The 15,788-nt window shown below is 39.1% G+C and overlaps 1 protein-coding gene across 1 annotated transcript; it reads right to left on the bottom strand.

The window, feature by feature from the left end:
- Positions 1 to 8,885: 8,885 nt before the first annotated feature.
- On the bottom strand, positions 8,886 to 13,897 carry C2H15orf40 (chromosome 2 C15orf40 homolog). The gene is made up of 4 exons (XM_027922588.2): positions 13,757 to 13,897; positions 12,752 to 12,878; positions 10,582 to 10,709; positions 8,886 to 9,000 (listed from the first exon to the last, which is right to left on the bottom strand). The coding sequence occupies exons 1-4, from the start codon at positions 13,862 to 13,864 to the stop codon at positions 8,905 to 8,907; spliced, it is 459 nt and encodes a 152-aa protein (XP_027778389.2). The 5' UTR covers positions 13,865 to 13,897; the 3' UTR covers positions 8,886 to 8,904.
- Between the last annotated feature and the right edge of the window lie 1,891 nt (positions 13,898 to 15,788).

Genomic DNA, 15,788 nt, shown 5'->3' with positions numbered 1-15,788 from the left:
GCCTAATGTAAACATTTGTTGAATCAACCAGTGAAGATTCTGATGTGCAGTGTTGATATGAAGGATGTAAAGTAACTGATAGAAAATGAGGTAGAGGAGGAGACATTGAGAATTAAGGAGTTATGGTGGTTTTCCTATGTGAACTCATGTGAATAGACAAAAAAAGGAGAACTTCAGGAATGTGGAAGAAAGTCCATAAGAAAGTTGAGCTAAAACTAGTAGCATTTGCTGTTTGGAAATTGGCACTGACTTAAAAATGTCAAATGTTGATTATTGAACCTATCAGATTAATGTCATTTTTGAAAACAGCTTGCTGGGGACTTGTCTATTTTTGTGTTTTGTTTTTGAGTGGTAGAAGGGTTTGGGATATAGGAAGAATAACAACCTTGAGTCACTGCTTTGAGAATAGTTTTTGGTTTCTTGAAACTATGTAGGAAAAAAATATCTGGGAAGATTTCTAGCGTGGTTTTGGTTTCCAAAGTTTCATTCCTTATAATGCTCACAGACCAGGATATAATTTTTCCTTTTGTATTTTATCTGCCTAAGGAAAAATATAGGACTTTTTTTTTTTTTTAAAGAGAGAGAGAAAGAGAGAATTTTAATATTTATTTTTTAGTTCTCGGCAGACACAACATCTTTGTTTGTATGTGGTGCTGAAGATCGAACCCGGGCCGCACGCATGCCAGGCGAGCGTGCTACCGCTTGAGCCACATCCCCAGCCCTAGGACTTTATAATAGAATAAATAGTGACGAACTGTCAGTCAGTCCCGTCTCCCCCTCCCCCAAGAAGAAGAGTCTCCAGCTGGGGTTGTGGCTCAGTGGTAGAGCACGTGCCTAGCATGTGTGAGGCATTGGGTTCACTCCTCAGCACCACATAAAAATAAAGGTATTGTTTCCATCTGTAATTAAAAACAATAGTTTTTAAAAAGCAAGGTGTCATGTCAATTTAACTTTAGAATGCTAAAATGGAAGGAAGTGATATTTCACTATGAAAGTTACTGTCAGGACTAATTTTGAACTCTAATACATGTTGTTCCTAAATACAGTTTTTTAATACCTTAAACATTTCCTACTTTCTATTTCACTTGATTGATTAAACCTCTGTTATTACAGTGACACAATACCAGAAATAATCAAGAAGGAAAGGTTTATTTTGGCTCATGTTTCCTTGGCCCTGTTGTTTTTGAGCCTATGACAGGGCAGTACATGATAGCAGAGGAGGCCTGGTCATGTTATGGTGGTTTGGAAGTGAAAGAGAGAGGAAAGGGCTTGAGTTCAAATATTGCCTTCAAGGGCATGCTGCCAATGATCTAACTTTCTCACTTAACCCCATCTTTTAAAGGTTCTATTCTCTCAGTGACGTCATAGGCTGGGAGCCAATCCTTTCACATATGTGCCTTTGGGAGGCATTCAAGATCTAAACTCTATCTGGGCATAGTAGTATAGACCTGTAAGCCCAATAACTTAGGAGGCTGAGGCAGGAGGATCCCAGGTTTGAGACAAGCCTGAGCAACTTAGAAAGGCCCTGTCTCAAAAAACAAAACAAAACAAAAAGACAATAGGCCGGGGGCAGCGGGGAGGCTGGGTGTGTATCTCAGCAATAGGATACCTCTAAGTTCAACTCCCAGTAGCCCCCCAACATAACACACAAAGATCTAAACTATAGCAGAACCCAAACACAAGATTTGGCTACATATGAAAAATATGCTGTAATCTATAGTGATGCCCTAGCACAGTTAGTAGTGAAAAAAATTATTAGGAAATAATAATCCCAGGTCGAGGTGGTTTGTATTACCATTGTATTGTTAGCTGGAAATCTTTACTAATGAAAGCACTTCGGTAATGACAAAGAGGTATTGTATATGAATTATTCACTGAAAAGCCTGTTTGGATTTTTTTTTTTGTCCTGTATTTTGATCAAGGAATGAATGAATTAATGAATGGATAGTTGTTTATTTCAAATGGGGACTTTAAAACTAAATTGAGTTTCCTTATGAAACTCCTAATTATGTAGGTCACTCAAAGAATTCTTCCTTTTTATAAACTTAGAAAGGTTATGCTTTTAAGATATTCAAGTTTTTTAATTTAGAATAAATTAAGACCAATAGGATTCATATACAGCTGTGTGTGTGACATTCTGTGATATCTAAACAAAGATTTCTCCTGGATCCTGCCATATTAAATTATTGTGGAACTGAATCAACAACTAGATCCAATTAGAAGATTATACCATTGGACTCCAGGGAAACCTTGAGAGTAAATATTTCATCCTTTCTAGAAATCTGTGTGTTATCTATAAGGACCAGCTTTTGAGGAACATGCAAGTAGAGATCCCTTGATCTGTGGACATTCTGAGAGAGAATGGTCCTGGGCCACACTGGCTTCTTGGGTGCCTATCAGTAGGGCTGATAACACAAGTTATCACAGGGATGAGAAGAAGTAACTGCAGCTGCTGTAACCATGCTCAGGCTTCCAGGTGCCATGAAACTTCTGACCTCTGCAGATTTGGTTACCCATGCTATCAGATGAGAAACATGGAGGTGAGCCATGCATAATACCCCTTAGACTTAAAGATTTACAGGATAGGATGGGAGAAGCAGGTTAATAAAGTAAGTCGTCCATTAAAATTGCTAATATGTGGTTTGATTGCCCTCTTGTAGAATTAAATGAAATATTCACAAAAAGGATAAAATCATGTTGTTTGTGACAACATGGATGGAGCTGAAGGGCAATATGTTAAATGCAATAAGCCAGGCCCAGAAAGACAAATATCACATGTTCTCACTTGGACAAGCTAAAAGTTGATCACAAAAAAGTAGAGACAAGAACAGAAGTCACTAGGAGCTAGAAGGAGAGGAGAAAGGAGGATAGAGGTTGGATAATGGGTACCAAAATATAATTGGGGGGGTAGTTCTAATGTTCTGTAGCACAATAGAATCATCATTGTGGTATATACCATTAATTATACACTTCAAAAATAACTAGAGAAGAGCTTAAAATAATATTTGAGGAGATAGAATGCTAATTACCCTGATTTGGTTATTATACTGTTTACATGTGTCTAATTATAATATTGTACTACATAAATAAGTACAGATATTATACATCAGTTGCAAAATAAAAAATGTCTTACAAAGAAAGCACATATATGAAAGAATTTAGCATAGTACTAGGCACATAATGGGTAACTGGCCCATATCACATTTGTGCCTCTAGAGTTACAGGGAAGCATTTCTGGGTTGACTTGAATGTTAGAAGCTCATTTCAAAAAAATCTTTCACCATTGTCGTCATGGGATATGGGTTAATTTAGTAGGTGTTTTCATTTCTGTCCCTAAGGGGCACAGAGAGCCCCATGTATTAATTACTAGTTAGACTTTTTTTGGGTTTCAGTGACCTCCTGAGACAGCTTCTGGAGAGGATGTAATGATGATCTCACAGGTTTTTTTCCACAGCCAGTGCCTTTAACTCCCTAAAGAATCTTCAGTGTCTTTGTCTGAATTCAGTAAATAAAGCTCTCTAATAACCATTAAAGGCAAGAGCTTCATTGTTTGTATTTTTTTTTTCATTTTAAACTTAACTATGTATATTATGTGTATATACAAAATATCATAAAAAGTAAAACAATACAAAAATGAGTAGTCTGCATTCAACCTGATGTATATGGCTTTATCTTGTTCACCATGCTCACACAAGTGTATGTAAACTTGATGTACATATATTTTTCCCTTTCTTACTAAAGTGGAGTTATATATTTTTAATACCTGCATACATAAAATTATTTACTTAACAATATAATGCATCACTCTATGTCAGTAGCTATAAATTAGAAGTAAATTATGTGAATTTACTTTTGATTATGATTGTTCTCTTATAGGTGGATAGGTCCTTCCCATCTTTTTCTCCTTCCCTTTTTTCCTCCTTTTCCCCTTTTCTTCCCTCCCTTTCTTTTTTTGCACTAACAATGCTGCATTGCTTTTATACATATGTCCTTTAGTGTTTTTATGTATTCTATGAACATTCTCAAAAGTAGATTGTTGGTTTAAAAGGTCTATTTTTATTTTAATAAATGTTGACACATTTTTAAAACACTAGCAATTTACATTACCATCAGCAACATTTTGAATGTACATGTATGTGCTGCCTCCTTCCCTGTGACTTCAGCTTTTTTTCTCTGGATGTTCATAAACTTTTTTAAAAATTTTGAAACCAGGAAATTCTTACTAGGTTGTATCTCCCTGTTGATTCTTTTGCTCATTGTTTCGCCTGGGACACTGCACCCTTTCCACAAATTCATCTTTTATTTCTTCAGTATTTTCTTAATTATATCTTTAAATATTTGTTCTGTTCCATTTCTTTGGTTCTGTTCTTCAGGAACCAGTCATGTAGATGTTGATTTTCCTTTATCTGACTTCCATATCTGCCATTTTCCTTTTGCTCACTGTTCTTTGTCTTGCCCTCTAAATTTCTTACCATGTTTTCAGACTCCTCTTTGTTGTTTTTTCCAATGTGAGCTTTATTTATTTGATGGTGTTTTTTTTATTTCTCAGTTTAAAAAGCACATTTTGCCACATGTGAGCAACTACCATATTGGACATTACAGCTTTAGAAGAGGATTAAAGGCTTGAAGTTGGTGACTTGACTCATTCCCTTATTCTTCAGAGACCCAATTCCCCAAAGCATCTTTAAGGAAATCAGGTTTTAAAACAATTTGAAAGCCACCGTGATAGCAAAACCACATCATCATGGGTGAGTTTCATGTAGGAGTGACCAGGGAGTCTAACCTCTGGCTGCAAAGTTTGGGGATTCTGTACCCGAAATTTTATAAAGGTACTTGGGGGATCTTAACGCAGACTAGGGTTATGCTAAACTTATCAATTGAATTAAAAGAACTGTTGGAAGAAAGCCTTTTTATAGCACGGAAAAAGTCCCTGGATCATGGATCCAGTTGTTCTAGAAGAGGAGCTGTGGCTGATACTAGATCCATTCCAGTGGCAGAAATGGGAGCTTAGATGGTCATAGTTTCCTGGTTCTGATCCCAGGCTTTCCAATTAGGACTCACATGATGACATGGGGAACAGCATGTACTCACTGGAGAATCCCACTATATATCCTGTCTGGAAGGTGTATTCACTCAAATAAGTTGCCATCATGATTAGAAATTAGTTCCTTGCCAAATGCCCAGCTCAATTCTAATTTCAGAAACACAGACTACAGGAGATTTCTGACAGCTGCAACATTAAGGGAGGTACTCAGGACCATACTGATTCCACCATGGCACTGGAACCCCTAAGAACCCAACTGACCCAAGTAAAGACAGTCCTGAGGTAAATTCCTTAAGATATGAGGGGTCTAAGGAACATTTCTGGAAAGACAAGAAGGATTAATGTGTGATACAGATTGGCAGTACAAAATGAACTTCCTAATTGGGCTGGGGTTGAGGCTCAGTGACAGAGCACTTGCTTCGCATATGTGAGTCACTGGGTTCAATCCTCAGCACCACATAAAAATAAATAAACAAGATATTGTGCCCATGAATAACGAAAAATAAACATTTTTTAAAAAAAGAATGAACTTCTTAATAGTGCTGGTTCACTTCAAAAGGAATTGTTAATTCCCTACATCAAGTTACATTGGCTTTCTGCTATTGCATTATAGTGCCACCTCTAGTATATAAATTGAAAATCTAGCTTCTTAAGTTTTTGGTTTCTAGTCATTTGCATTAAAGCAATTTCGATTGGGGCCTGGTAGGTTCTATAATTTGTATTCTATTTTACATTTAAGGAACCAAATTCCTGGGATATCTAAGGGATGTATGCTGGTAGCCCATAACCCAAAAATTTGCCTCTAAATTTTTTGAGTTTGGGCTGCTTAGAACTTGATTCTCACTCCATCTTCCGTCTTTCATCCACACCTGTGGGTGGTCCATGGGAATCAGGAATCCAAAATCTTTGCTCCTACCTCCAAGGCAGAATAAACCAGGTTTTTCTTTCCTAGTATATAGTGTAGTCACCAATGTTATTGTTAAACCATTTTGTCAAGAGTAATTATGTAGCCAGGCAATGTGGCACATGCCTGTAATCCCAGGGGCTAGGGAAGCTGAGGCAGGAGAATGGTGAGTTCAAAGACAGTCAAGGTGGGCTGGGGATGTGGCTCAAGCGGTAGCGCGCTCGCCTGGCATGCGTGCGGCCCGGGTTCGATCCTCAGCACCACATACAAACAAAGATGTTGTGTCCGCCGAAAACTAAAAAAAATAAATAAATATTAAAATTCTCTCTCTCTCCCTCCCTCCCTCTTTAAAAAAAAAAAAAAGACAGTCAAGGTAATTTAGTTATTTAAATTACTGTAACTTGCACCAAATATGTAAGAATATATTATCTTTTCAGCTTTAATATAGATGTGATTTCTGATAGACTTTACAAATACTAAAAATAGTTTCCAGGTCCTCTTCATTTTTTAAAGGATCTTTGGGGATTTGGAAGAAATAATGGATTTTAAGATTTTAAGTTACCACTGAGATGGAAGGAAATCCAGTGTCTTCTCAGCTGGGTGCAGTGGTACACACCTGTAATTCCAATGACTCGGGCTGAGGCAGGAGGATCAAAATGTCAAGGCCAGCCTGGGCAATTTAGTGAAAGCCTCAGAAACTTGGCAATACCCTGTCTCAAAGAATAAAAAGGACTGGGGATGTAGCTCAGTGAAAAAGTATCCCTGGGCTCAGTCCCCAGTATCAAAAAATAATAAAATTTAAAAATAAAAGTTCAATTACTTCTCAAAAATAATTAAGTTACAAGTCTTGATTATTATATACTTTTTTACAAAAAAGCTCTATACAGTTTTTAAAAGATGTTAAAACTTTTTTTTTCATTTAATTTTTTTGTACCAGGGACTGAACCCAGGAGCATTTAACCACTGAGTTAATCCTCAGCTCTTTTTTTTCTTGGAGATAGGGGTCTAAGGCCCTAAGTTGCATAGGGCCTCCGTAAATTGCTGAGGCTAGTTTTGAACTCATAATCCTCCCGCCTCAGCCTCCTGAGTTGCTGGGATTTACAGGCATGAACTACTGCACCCAGCATATTTTTGCACTGAGAACATTATCTTAAAATATAAGGTAAGACTACAAAAGCAGCATGACAGATTTCCTCTGTTACTTGAAAACTGGATTAAGAGGCAAACTCCAGATTTCAGAAACACTGGAAATATTATAATTTTTGTTTATAATTAGGATAACTGCAATAAATAAGGAGTCAGAGGATCTGGGTTCTAGTTGCCATTTTGTGTGATATGATCTTCAATAATTCTCCCAACTTCTGGATATCAGAAACCTCATCACAGAGCAAATGTTTAAATCAGTCATCCTGAATATCCTTTCCAGCTATATTATATTATAATACCATGACATCAGAATAACAAGTTTCAGGCTGTTTGAAGTCAGGAATTTTAGAACCTGTATTCAAGGTACAGTGCTCTTAAAAATTTAATTTTGGAGGCTGGGGATGTGGCTCAAGCGGTAGCGCGTTCGCCTGGCGTGCGTGCGGCCCGGGTTCGATCCTCAGCACCACATACAGACGGGGATGTTGTGTCCGCCGATAACTAAAAAATAAATATTAAAATTCTCTCTCTCTCTCTCTTTAAAAAAAAAAAATTTAATTTTTTGTGTGTGTGGGTGTGTGCCAGGGATTCAACTCAGGGGCACTTGACCACTGGTCCACATCTCCAGCCCTATTTTGTATTTTAGAGACAGGATCACACTGAATTGCTTAGCACCTTTTGCTGAGGCTGGCTTTGAACTCTTGATCTTCCTGCCTTAGCCTCCTGAGCTGCTGGGATTACAGGTGTGTGCCACCACATCCAGCATAAATTTCTACTTTTTGAGTCTTTACACACACACACACACACACACACACACACTTTTTTTGGTTCTAATTAGTTATACATGATAATAGAATGCATTCTGACACATCATACATAAATGGAGTATAACTTCTCATTCTTCTGGTTGTACATGATGTAGGATCACACCAGTCATACACATCAAATCACATCCCCATATATGCACATGGTATTTATTCTACTATGCTTGCTTTCTTTCTTTTTTGGTACTGGGGATTGAACTCAGGGCCACTTGATCACTGAGCCACATCTCCAGCCCTAGTTTGTATTTTATTTAGAGACAGGGTCTCACTGAGTTGCTTAGCACCTCGCTTTTGCTGAGGCTGGCTTTGAACTTGAGATTCTCCTGCCTCAGCCTCCCGAGCTGCTGGGATTACAGGCGTGTGCCACCACACGTGGCCATTCTACTATCCTTTCTACTCCCATATCCCTCTTCTCCCTTCACTGCCCTCTGCCTAATCCAAAGTACGTCTAGTCTTCCCTAGCTACTCCCCTTATTGTGAATTAGCATCTACATCAGAGAAAACATTCAGCCTTTGGGTTTTTGGAATTGGCTTATTTCGCTTAGCATGATATTCACCAGCTCCATCCATTTACTGGCATGTGCCATAATTTCATTCTTCTTCAAGGATAATATTCCATTGTGCATATATCCCATAATTTCTTTATCCATTCATCTGTTGAAGGGCACCTAGGCTGGTTCCATAGTTTAGCTATTGTGAGCTAAGCTGCTATAAACATCGATGTGGCTGTATCACTGTAGTATGCTGAGTGGGATAACTGGGTCAAATGGTGGTTTCATTGTAAATTTTCTGAGGAATCTTCATATTGCTTTCCATTGGGGTTGCACCAATTTGCAGTCCCACCAGCAATGTATGAGTATACATTGTTCCCCACATTCTCACCTCCATTTTTGTGTATGTGTGAATTTAAATATATTTTTCCTATTAGCCGCCTCTTCATTGATAGAAATTAAAAAGTCCCTCAAGGATGTACTTTTCATTTTTTGATTTTATTTTTTTTCGGCTTCCTTTTTTAATTTCTCCAAGATTTCTTCTGCAGTTGTAGAGGCCAAAAGCTTCACCACCTTTTCACGAGATTTACCACCCTGAATCAAAAGAAAGAAAGCACAGTAAACATTCTAATGCTTTAAGGGACAACAGACTTCCGTTGTACCCATCACAGTCATATCTTCATGGGGACATTATAGATGGCTTATGTACACTTTCTCTTGACCACGTCTGGTCCAACCAAAAACTATCTCTTTGCTTCCACCTGACTATAGATTTTTACAACTCATCAAGGTTTTTAGTTTTATACCTTAATTTCTAAAATGATAAAAGTTTGGCATCAGAATTTCAAAATGATGAATTACAATATTCTAGTTTCAAGTAACTCTTTTGTTTAAAGATGCAAATAATTTTAAAATACCAAAGTAAATATTGCATTTTCTAGAAACTTTGCATAATCTTAAATAAAAACAAGTTGCTGGGCTGGGGTTATGGGTCAGCAGTACAGTACTTGCCTAGCATGTGTGAAGCACTGGGTTCTTCAGCAACATATAAAATAGATAAATAAATAAAATAAGGGCAATGTGTCCATCTACAACTTAAAAAGTCCAAAGAGCCACTACAATATCCAAGTGCTATGATTTCACTATCACTTAAAATAATTTTTAAAAAGATATGTTCTCAAGCACATCTTTTATTTATTTATTGGGGGGGGGTATTGGGATTGACTCAGGGGCACTCAACCCCTAAGCCACATCCCCTGCCCTATTTTGTATTTTATTTAGAGACAGGGTCTCACCAAGTTGCTTAGCACCTCGCTTTTGCTGAGACTGGCTTTGAACTCACAATCCTCCTGCCTTAGACTCCCAAGCCACTCAAGCACATCTTTTAAAGATAAAATCTGAACAGGAATTTATCTAGATGGGCAGAATTTGTACAGGTAGAAAAGTGGGGAGACCCTTTCAGGCAAATGTCCAAACATGAGTACTGGCAGAAATTAAGAAATGACCTGCCACAGCAGTTTATTTATCGAGGTGCAGTTTATTTATCAAGGATATTGAATGCCACCAGATATGATCTATATTACATAGCATTGAAAATCAAGTAAAACTTCAAGATATAAGTATGGCTGGGTCCTACACTTACATACTCAATTTCAAGATTCTGCACTCTAAATTCTATGTTTAAGGTAATGCCCAGGAACCTGTATTGAGAATCATTCCTCAGTGATTTTAAAGTACAAAACCATGTTATTAATGACTACATATGAATCCACTAACTTCCTGATGAGCTTCTTCTAGTGAACAAAGACAACATGGAGGATTAGAAATACCTGATGAACTCTAATGGAGATGACAACAAGAAATCATTTTACATTTTTTTGGTGTGGTGATGTCTTAAAGAAGAATTGCAAGATTACCTCACAATGGGTTTGGGAAGGAAGAAAATGCTAGAAATGGTGGCAACTAAGGAATCTAAGACAGTATAGACAACTCTGAATAAGGACTCAGGCAGCAGAAACACAGGAAACTACACAGGAAGAATTCAGATTTTTGTAATTAAATGAATATGTGAGTTAAAAACAAACTGGTTTTCCAAATAATGTGAAGAAGCAAATTAATATTTTATCATGATTATGTGGCAATAATCAAAGATGTTTGAAAAAGAGAGAGACCTACCTTATCCAAAACCACATCACTCCTCCTGAGTTCTAAAACCTTGGAAAGATACCGACAGAGCTCAGCATTAGCCTCTCCATCTGACGGAGGTGCTGCAATAGCTACATTTACGGCTTCAGTTGTCAAATCTGGAATGAAATGGTATGTACTGTATCCTTGAGTTGCTCTTTTTCTTCCTAAAGTGAGGCAGTTTTATAAAAGAGCTTGCATTTGCCTGCCACATACTAGATTTTTGATTAATAACTGTTGGATTGGGTTTAATCCCCAGCAACAAAACAAAAAAAACTGTTGAACTAATCTTACTTCAAGGAACATAAACATGATATATATGCAACTACCATTATAAAATAAATCCAGAAAAGAAAATAAATATTTGTCTATCCTGCTGACCAAGATGGACTTAAGAGTCCTGGAGAGCATCCTGGATTTAGGCAACTAGAAGCTGCACTTGGCCTAATAGAAAGAGCTCCAGGCAGGGAATTAAATTAGCTGAGCTTCAGCCCCAATAAGGTAACTAAGGAAGTGCATGAGCAAGGCAGCTTGCTGGATTGTAAAGGGTTGTTTGGGTTTCCACATCAGGAAAAGGAGAACAGTGGGATAGGTTCATCTCTTATGTGAGATGCATCTTAAGTGCTTTGAAAATTTGATAATGTCTATTTAACATTTACATAGTATTTACTACCCACCAATTTGAAGCACACATGAATATACTTGAAGGGCTCTACACATATTAACCTAAGCCTCATAATGACTTTATAAAGAAGATAGTAACACCATTATTATCTCCAATTTACAAGTGAGGAATTTGGAATCAAGTAATGTGCCCTATAGCTCTGCACGCACTATTATTAAGAAAGGGAAATATTTACTCAAAGCAGTTTACAAATGAGCTTGATCCTGCATATGGGGTTGCTCAGGCATTTCCACCCACTTACACCCAATGTAAACAACATGGCCAGAGAATCCACAAGAATGAGGTCATAAAACAACCCTCCTCCCATCCTGTCACCAATTCTCAGATGCTCAGTTTTTTACCTACAATGCGAAAATCAAGACATGTCTTATAGTAGATGGAAAAGAAAGTGTTTATGTGAATTTTTGTCTTACTAAGGTACATAAAATACTTGTGTACTATAGAAATGATACCATCTTAGATTGATACAATAAATGCTGGCCAAGGGGGTGTACCCAACAGAGACAAGCTAACATGGCCATTAGTACAAATAAGGCCTATCTAGCACATCAATTTGAGGTCTTATTTTCAAAATATAAATATAATTTGGTATACAAAGCTTTAGAAGTAGAAAAGATTTTCAAGACAATTCAGATAAATGGTTTTTAAACTTTTATCCTTTAAAATCCTTCATTTTTTCCAATTGTCTCTGAAATCCCAATATTTAAAACAAAAGTAAACACATTTACAGAAGCCAAGTAACTGGCTGGCCTTTCTCCTTCACCAGAAGAGATTCCTGAGGCATGTCTAGGATTTGAGGGAATAGCTTGAAAGTCTCTTTGTCCAACTATCTAATCTGAAAAATGATAAAACTGGGCCTAGAAATGTTTTATATTGTTTTGACTTAAAAACAATTTCATGTAGGAGTTGATGGGGGTTTTAGATCTGATTTTCTCCTATTCCTTAGGTCAGTGATCACTAAATGAGACAGAAATGCCTTTCTTTCTCTGGCCATTGTATTTTCAGTTTAGAGATAGGAAAAATTAAGAATAATCTAAGGCTGGGGTTGTGGCTCACTGGTGGAGTGTTTGCCTAACATGTGAGACACTGGATTTGAGTCTGAGCACCACATAAAAATAAATAAAATAAAGGTATTGTATTCACCCACAACTAAAAAATATATATATATATATATTAAAAAAGAATAATCTAGGCTATACATAAGTGTCTTTCTTAAAATACCACATTTTTACCAATATATCTTTAGAAAGGAAAAGACAATAGTTTTCATCAAACTGGGTATAATTTAAATATCATGTATTCAATTTCAAATACCTTTACATGAGAATCTAGAATTTTAACATGGAGAAAGCTCTAAATGCAAATGTAAAAATATACTCAACTGTCATAGGATCAACTGTCAGCTAAATGAGGCAAAGGGAAGGTGGAAGGGACACTTGATTCACACAAGAATCCCAACCCATTGTTCAGGTGTACCTGTTACAGCATTTTGTTTGGAGCCAGGTTTGGCATGGATGGATATGGTAACACAACCTTTAGGATCGACTGCCACAGGACCTAAGGGAGGAAGTGGTCTCTCTGCTTCCTTGCTTTGGCTTTTACTCTAAAATAAGAAACATAATTGTACAGGTTAAAAAATATTTCCCCACACATTTAATTTGATTCTTCCACTACTCCTCTTCACCTTTAATCAGAACAAAGTAGGCTTATTAGTCAGGGACTTCTGATTCAGAATGTTTTTCCCATGTCCTTCAAGGATTATGCCATGAAGTTTTCTTATCAACACCACAAAATATTTTTTCCTGCTTTGGAAGAAGACCCAACTCTGGCTTCCATACCTTAGTGCTTTGATTCACCTGCTTTATACTTCCCATTCCTCAGAAGCAGGGACAATTTACTACTATTCATTTTTGTATTAGATGTGGTCTAAACCTGAGTGTGTCATGTGTGTGTCTGGAGGAGATGAAGTGGAACGAACCATAGTGATTGACATTTAAAGACTGTGCTAGGAACTTAGAATCCATTCGAAAATTACAAACTACTTAAGAGGGCAGTATGAAGGCAATGGATATATGAAGATGACACAAGGTCCTTGCCCTCATGGAGACTAGACTGCAGTGAGAGCGAGAGAACGAACACAATTACAGTACACTGGGCTAAGTGCACCAAGAATATGCACACAGGGAGGAGGAAGGTAGCCCGCCTTGGGACAGCGGGGAAGCTGCTAGCAGGAAGCGAGTTGGAGTTAGCCACGCAAAGACGGTGGAAGAACAGCCTTCCAAGCGAGAACAGGCGTCCGGCTCCTACTGCACCCGGTGGATGGCGAGGACAAAGTAGCCCAGGTGCAGGAGGAGGACTGAGCCCAGGTGCGGGGTGAGACGCAGGGCTGAGACACAACCAGCCGCCCGAGATGCCTTCCACACCCGCTCCGGGAGCAGCCCGGTGGCCCGCCCTCTCAACGCCATGGGGCTTGACACTAGCCTTGTTCGTCGCACTAGCTTTCTTTGGCATCTCGGCGCCAGAAAAGGAAGCCCGGGTGCCCAGTCCGGCCCGAAGAGACTTAAACCGACCACCGGCGAGCCGCACCATCCTTCTGGGAAGGTGCTGCTAGGCGGCCCGGCACCGGAAATGTGCTGTGCGCCTGCGCAAGCAGCATTGACAGGCGGCCTGACTACGGAAGGGAGGTCTGCGCCTAAATGCGTAGCGGGGATGGCCCCGACGCCCCAGCCCTCGTCCAGCCCGAGAGCGACTCCTCGCGGCCGGCGGGAGACTCCTTGTCTCGAACCCGGGGGTCTGAGGTCTGATTGGGCCATGACCCTTTTCCCCTCGCTAGTGGGAAAGGCGCGTCACCTCTGGTCTTTGCTCACGAGGGGAAAGAGGAAGGTATCCCTGCTTCTCAAGATTGAAGTGTGCTGCCTGGAGAGCACGGAATCAGTGTCATCTCGTCTCTGCAGCCAACGCGCAAGGATAGACAGAGCTCACCTGCTTCCCAAGGCCACAGGTCGAGGGCTTGGCCTTTTCCATGCACTGAGAGTGCAGCTCCTTTGCACCCAAGGCGGTTAGGATCCCTTGATGTAAAAGGAGAGGAAATATTCTATGACGCGTAATATGGCTACACATGAACTGGAAAAGTCAGAAACAAGATCATGGAGTCGTTCAAGGGGTTGAAGCTAGGGATTGGCACAACCCAGTTTACCTTAGAAAGACCATTGGCTGCAGTATGGCGAAAAACCAGAGGTAAGAAGAGCTACCACATAAATGGGATATAGTGGCCTGAACCAAAATTAACTGCAGTGGGGTTATCTGACCTTTGTAAGGATCTTCAGAATTGACATGATCAGAACTTAGGAGAATGAGTGCATTGGGGAATGAAAGCAAAGAGTCAAGAAACCTGCCCAGGTTTAGGAGTGGAGTAACAAGTTTGAAAGTACAGGTTTGGACATAGTAAGTTTGAGATGATTATGGGATATCCAAGTAGAAATATCGAGATAATTAAATGGATGTAACTGAAATTTGAGAGGTCTGGGCTGATGCTGGCGATTTTGGAGTCCTCTGAGAATAAATGGTAACTGAAGCCATGGAAATGGATGAGAGACAGGCCCAGGATAGGACCCTAAGGGCAGGGAGAGAGGCCACCACAGTGTAAGGGCAGCTAAGAGAAGTCAATGGTGATGAATACCACAACAAAGACATGTAAAATAAAGATTGTGTCCCCAAAATTTAAGGAAAAAGTGGTTCTGGTGACCCAGGCAGGAGCAGTTTCCTGACTTCACTGTGAAGGAATAACTGATGTTTGAAGGGCACACAAAATGTAGAGACTTAAGTTTTCAAACTATATGAGTTAACTATTTGAAGGTCGTTGATAGTAATGAGCCAGGAGGTTACCTCAGTTTCCTGACATGGTGGGGTCTGAACACAGGTAGGTTTGGTGGTAGAACTGGAAATTATTCATACACACACACACACACACACACACACTCGTTTTTTAGTTGTTGATGGACCTTTATTTTATTCATTCATTTATATGTGGTGCTGAAGACCAAATCCAGTGCTTCACACATGCTAAGCAAGTACTCTACCACTGAGCCACAACCCCAGCCCCTGGAAATTCTTCTATTAGATAAGGAACAGATAAGGAGGTGATAAAGGTGCAGAGAAGAACAGACTTAGAGGACTCTGGTAGAGCTGTCTGTTGAAACTTACCAGCAGTATTGTTGGTCTAGTTGAAGTTGTGAAAGAAAACTGGTGAAGGACTAATCACACAGAGACGCTCCAAGGAGAGAGGCATAAGCAGATTTATGGTCAGGCCAGATAGGCTGCTCTGTGCAGAGAGAGCAGCAGCAACTCCCACTTGGAGTATTACCTTTTATAGGCCAGAATCATGACCGCCCTCCTGTTAGGGGCAGGTTTAACCCTTGAGACTGGTGTAGCAAGCATCACCTGATTTTGCAGAAAGCAAGTGACTGTTTCTTGAGAACAGAGAAAAGTATCTTTTTATCTCTCAAGGAGAAAA

This window comes from Marmota flaviventris, chromosome 2 (genome assembly GCF_047511675.1).
Source record: "Marmota flaviventris isolate mMarFla1 chromosome 2, mMarFla1.hap1, whole genome shotgun sequence".
NCBI lineage: Eukaryota > Metazoa > Chordata > Mammalia > Rodentia > Sciuridae > Marmota > Marmota flaviventris.
Note: the sequence above shows the minus strand (reverse complement) of the source record. Positions and strands in the feature narration are given on the sequence as shown.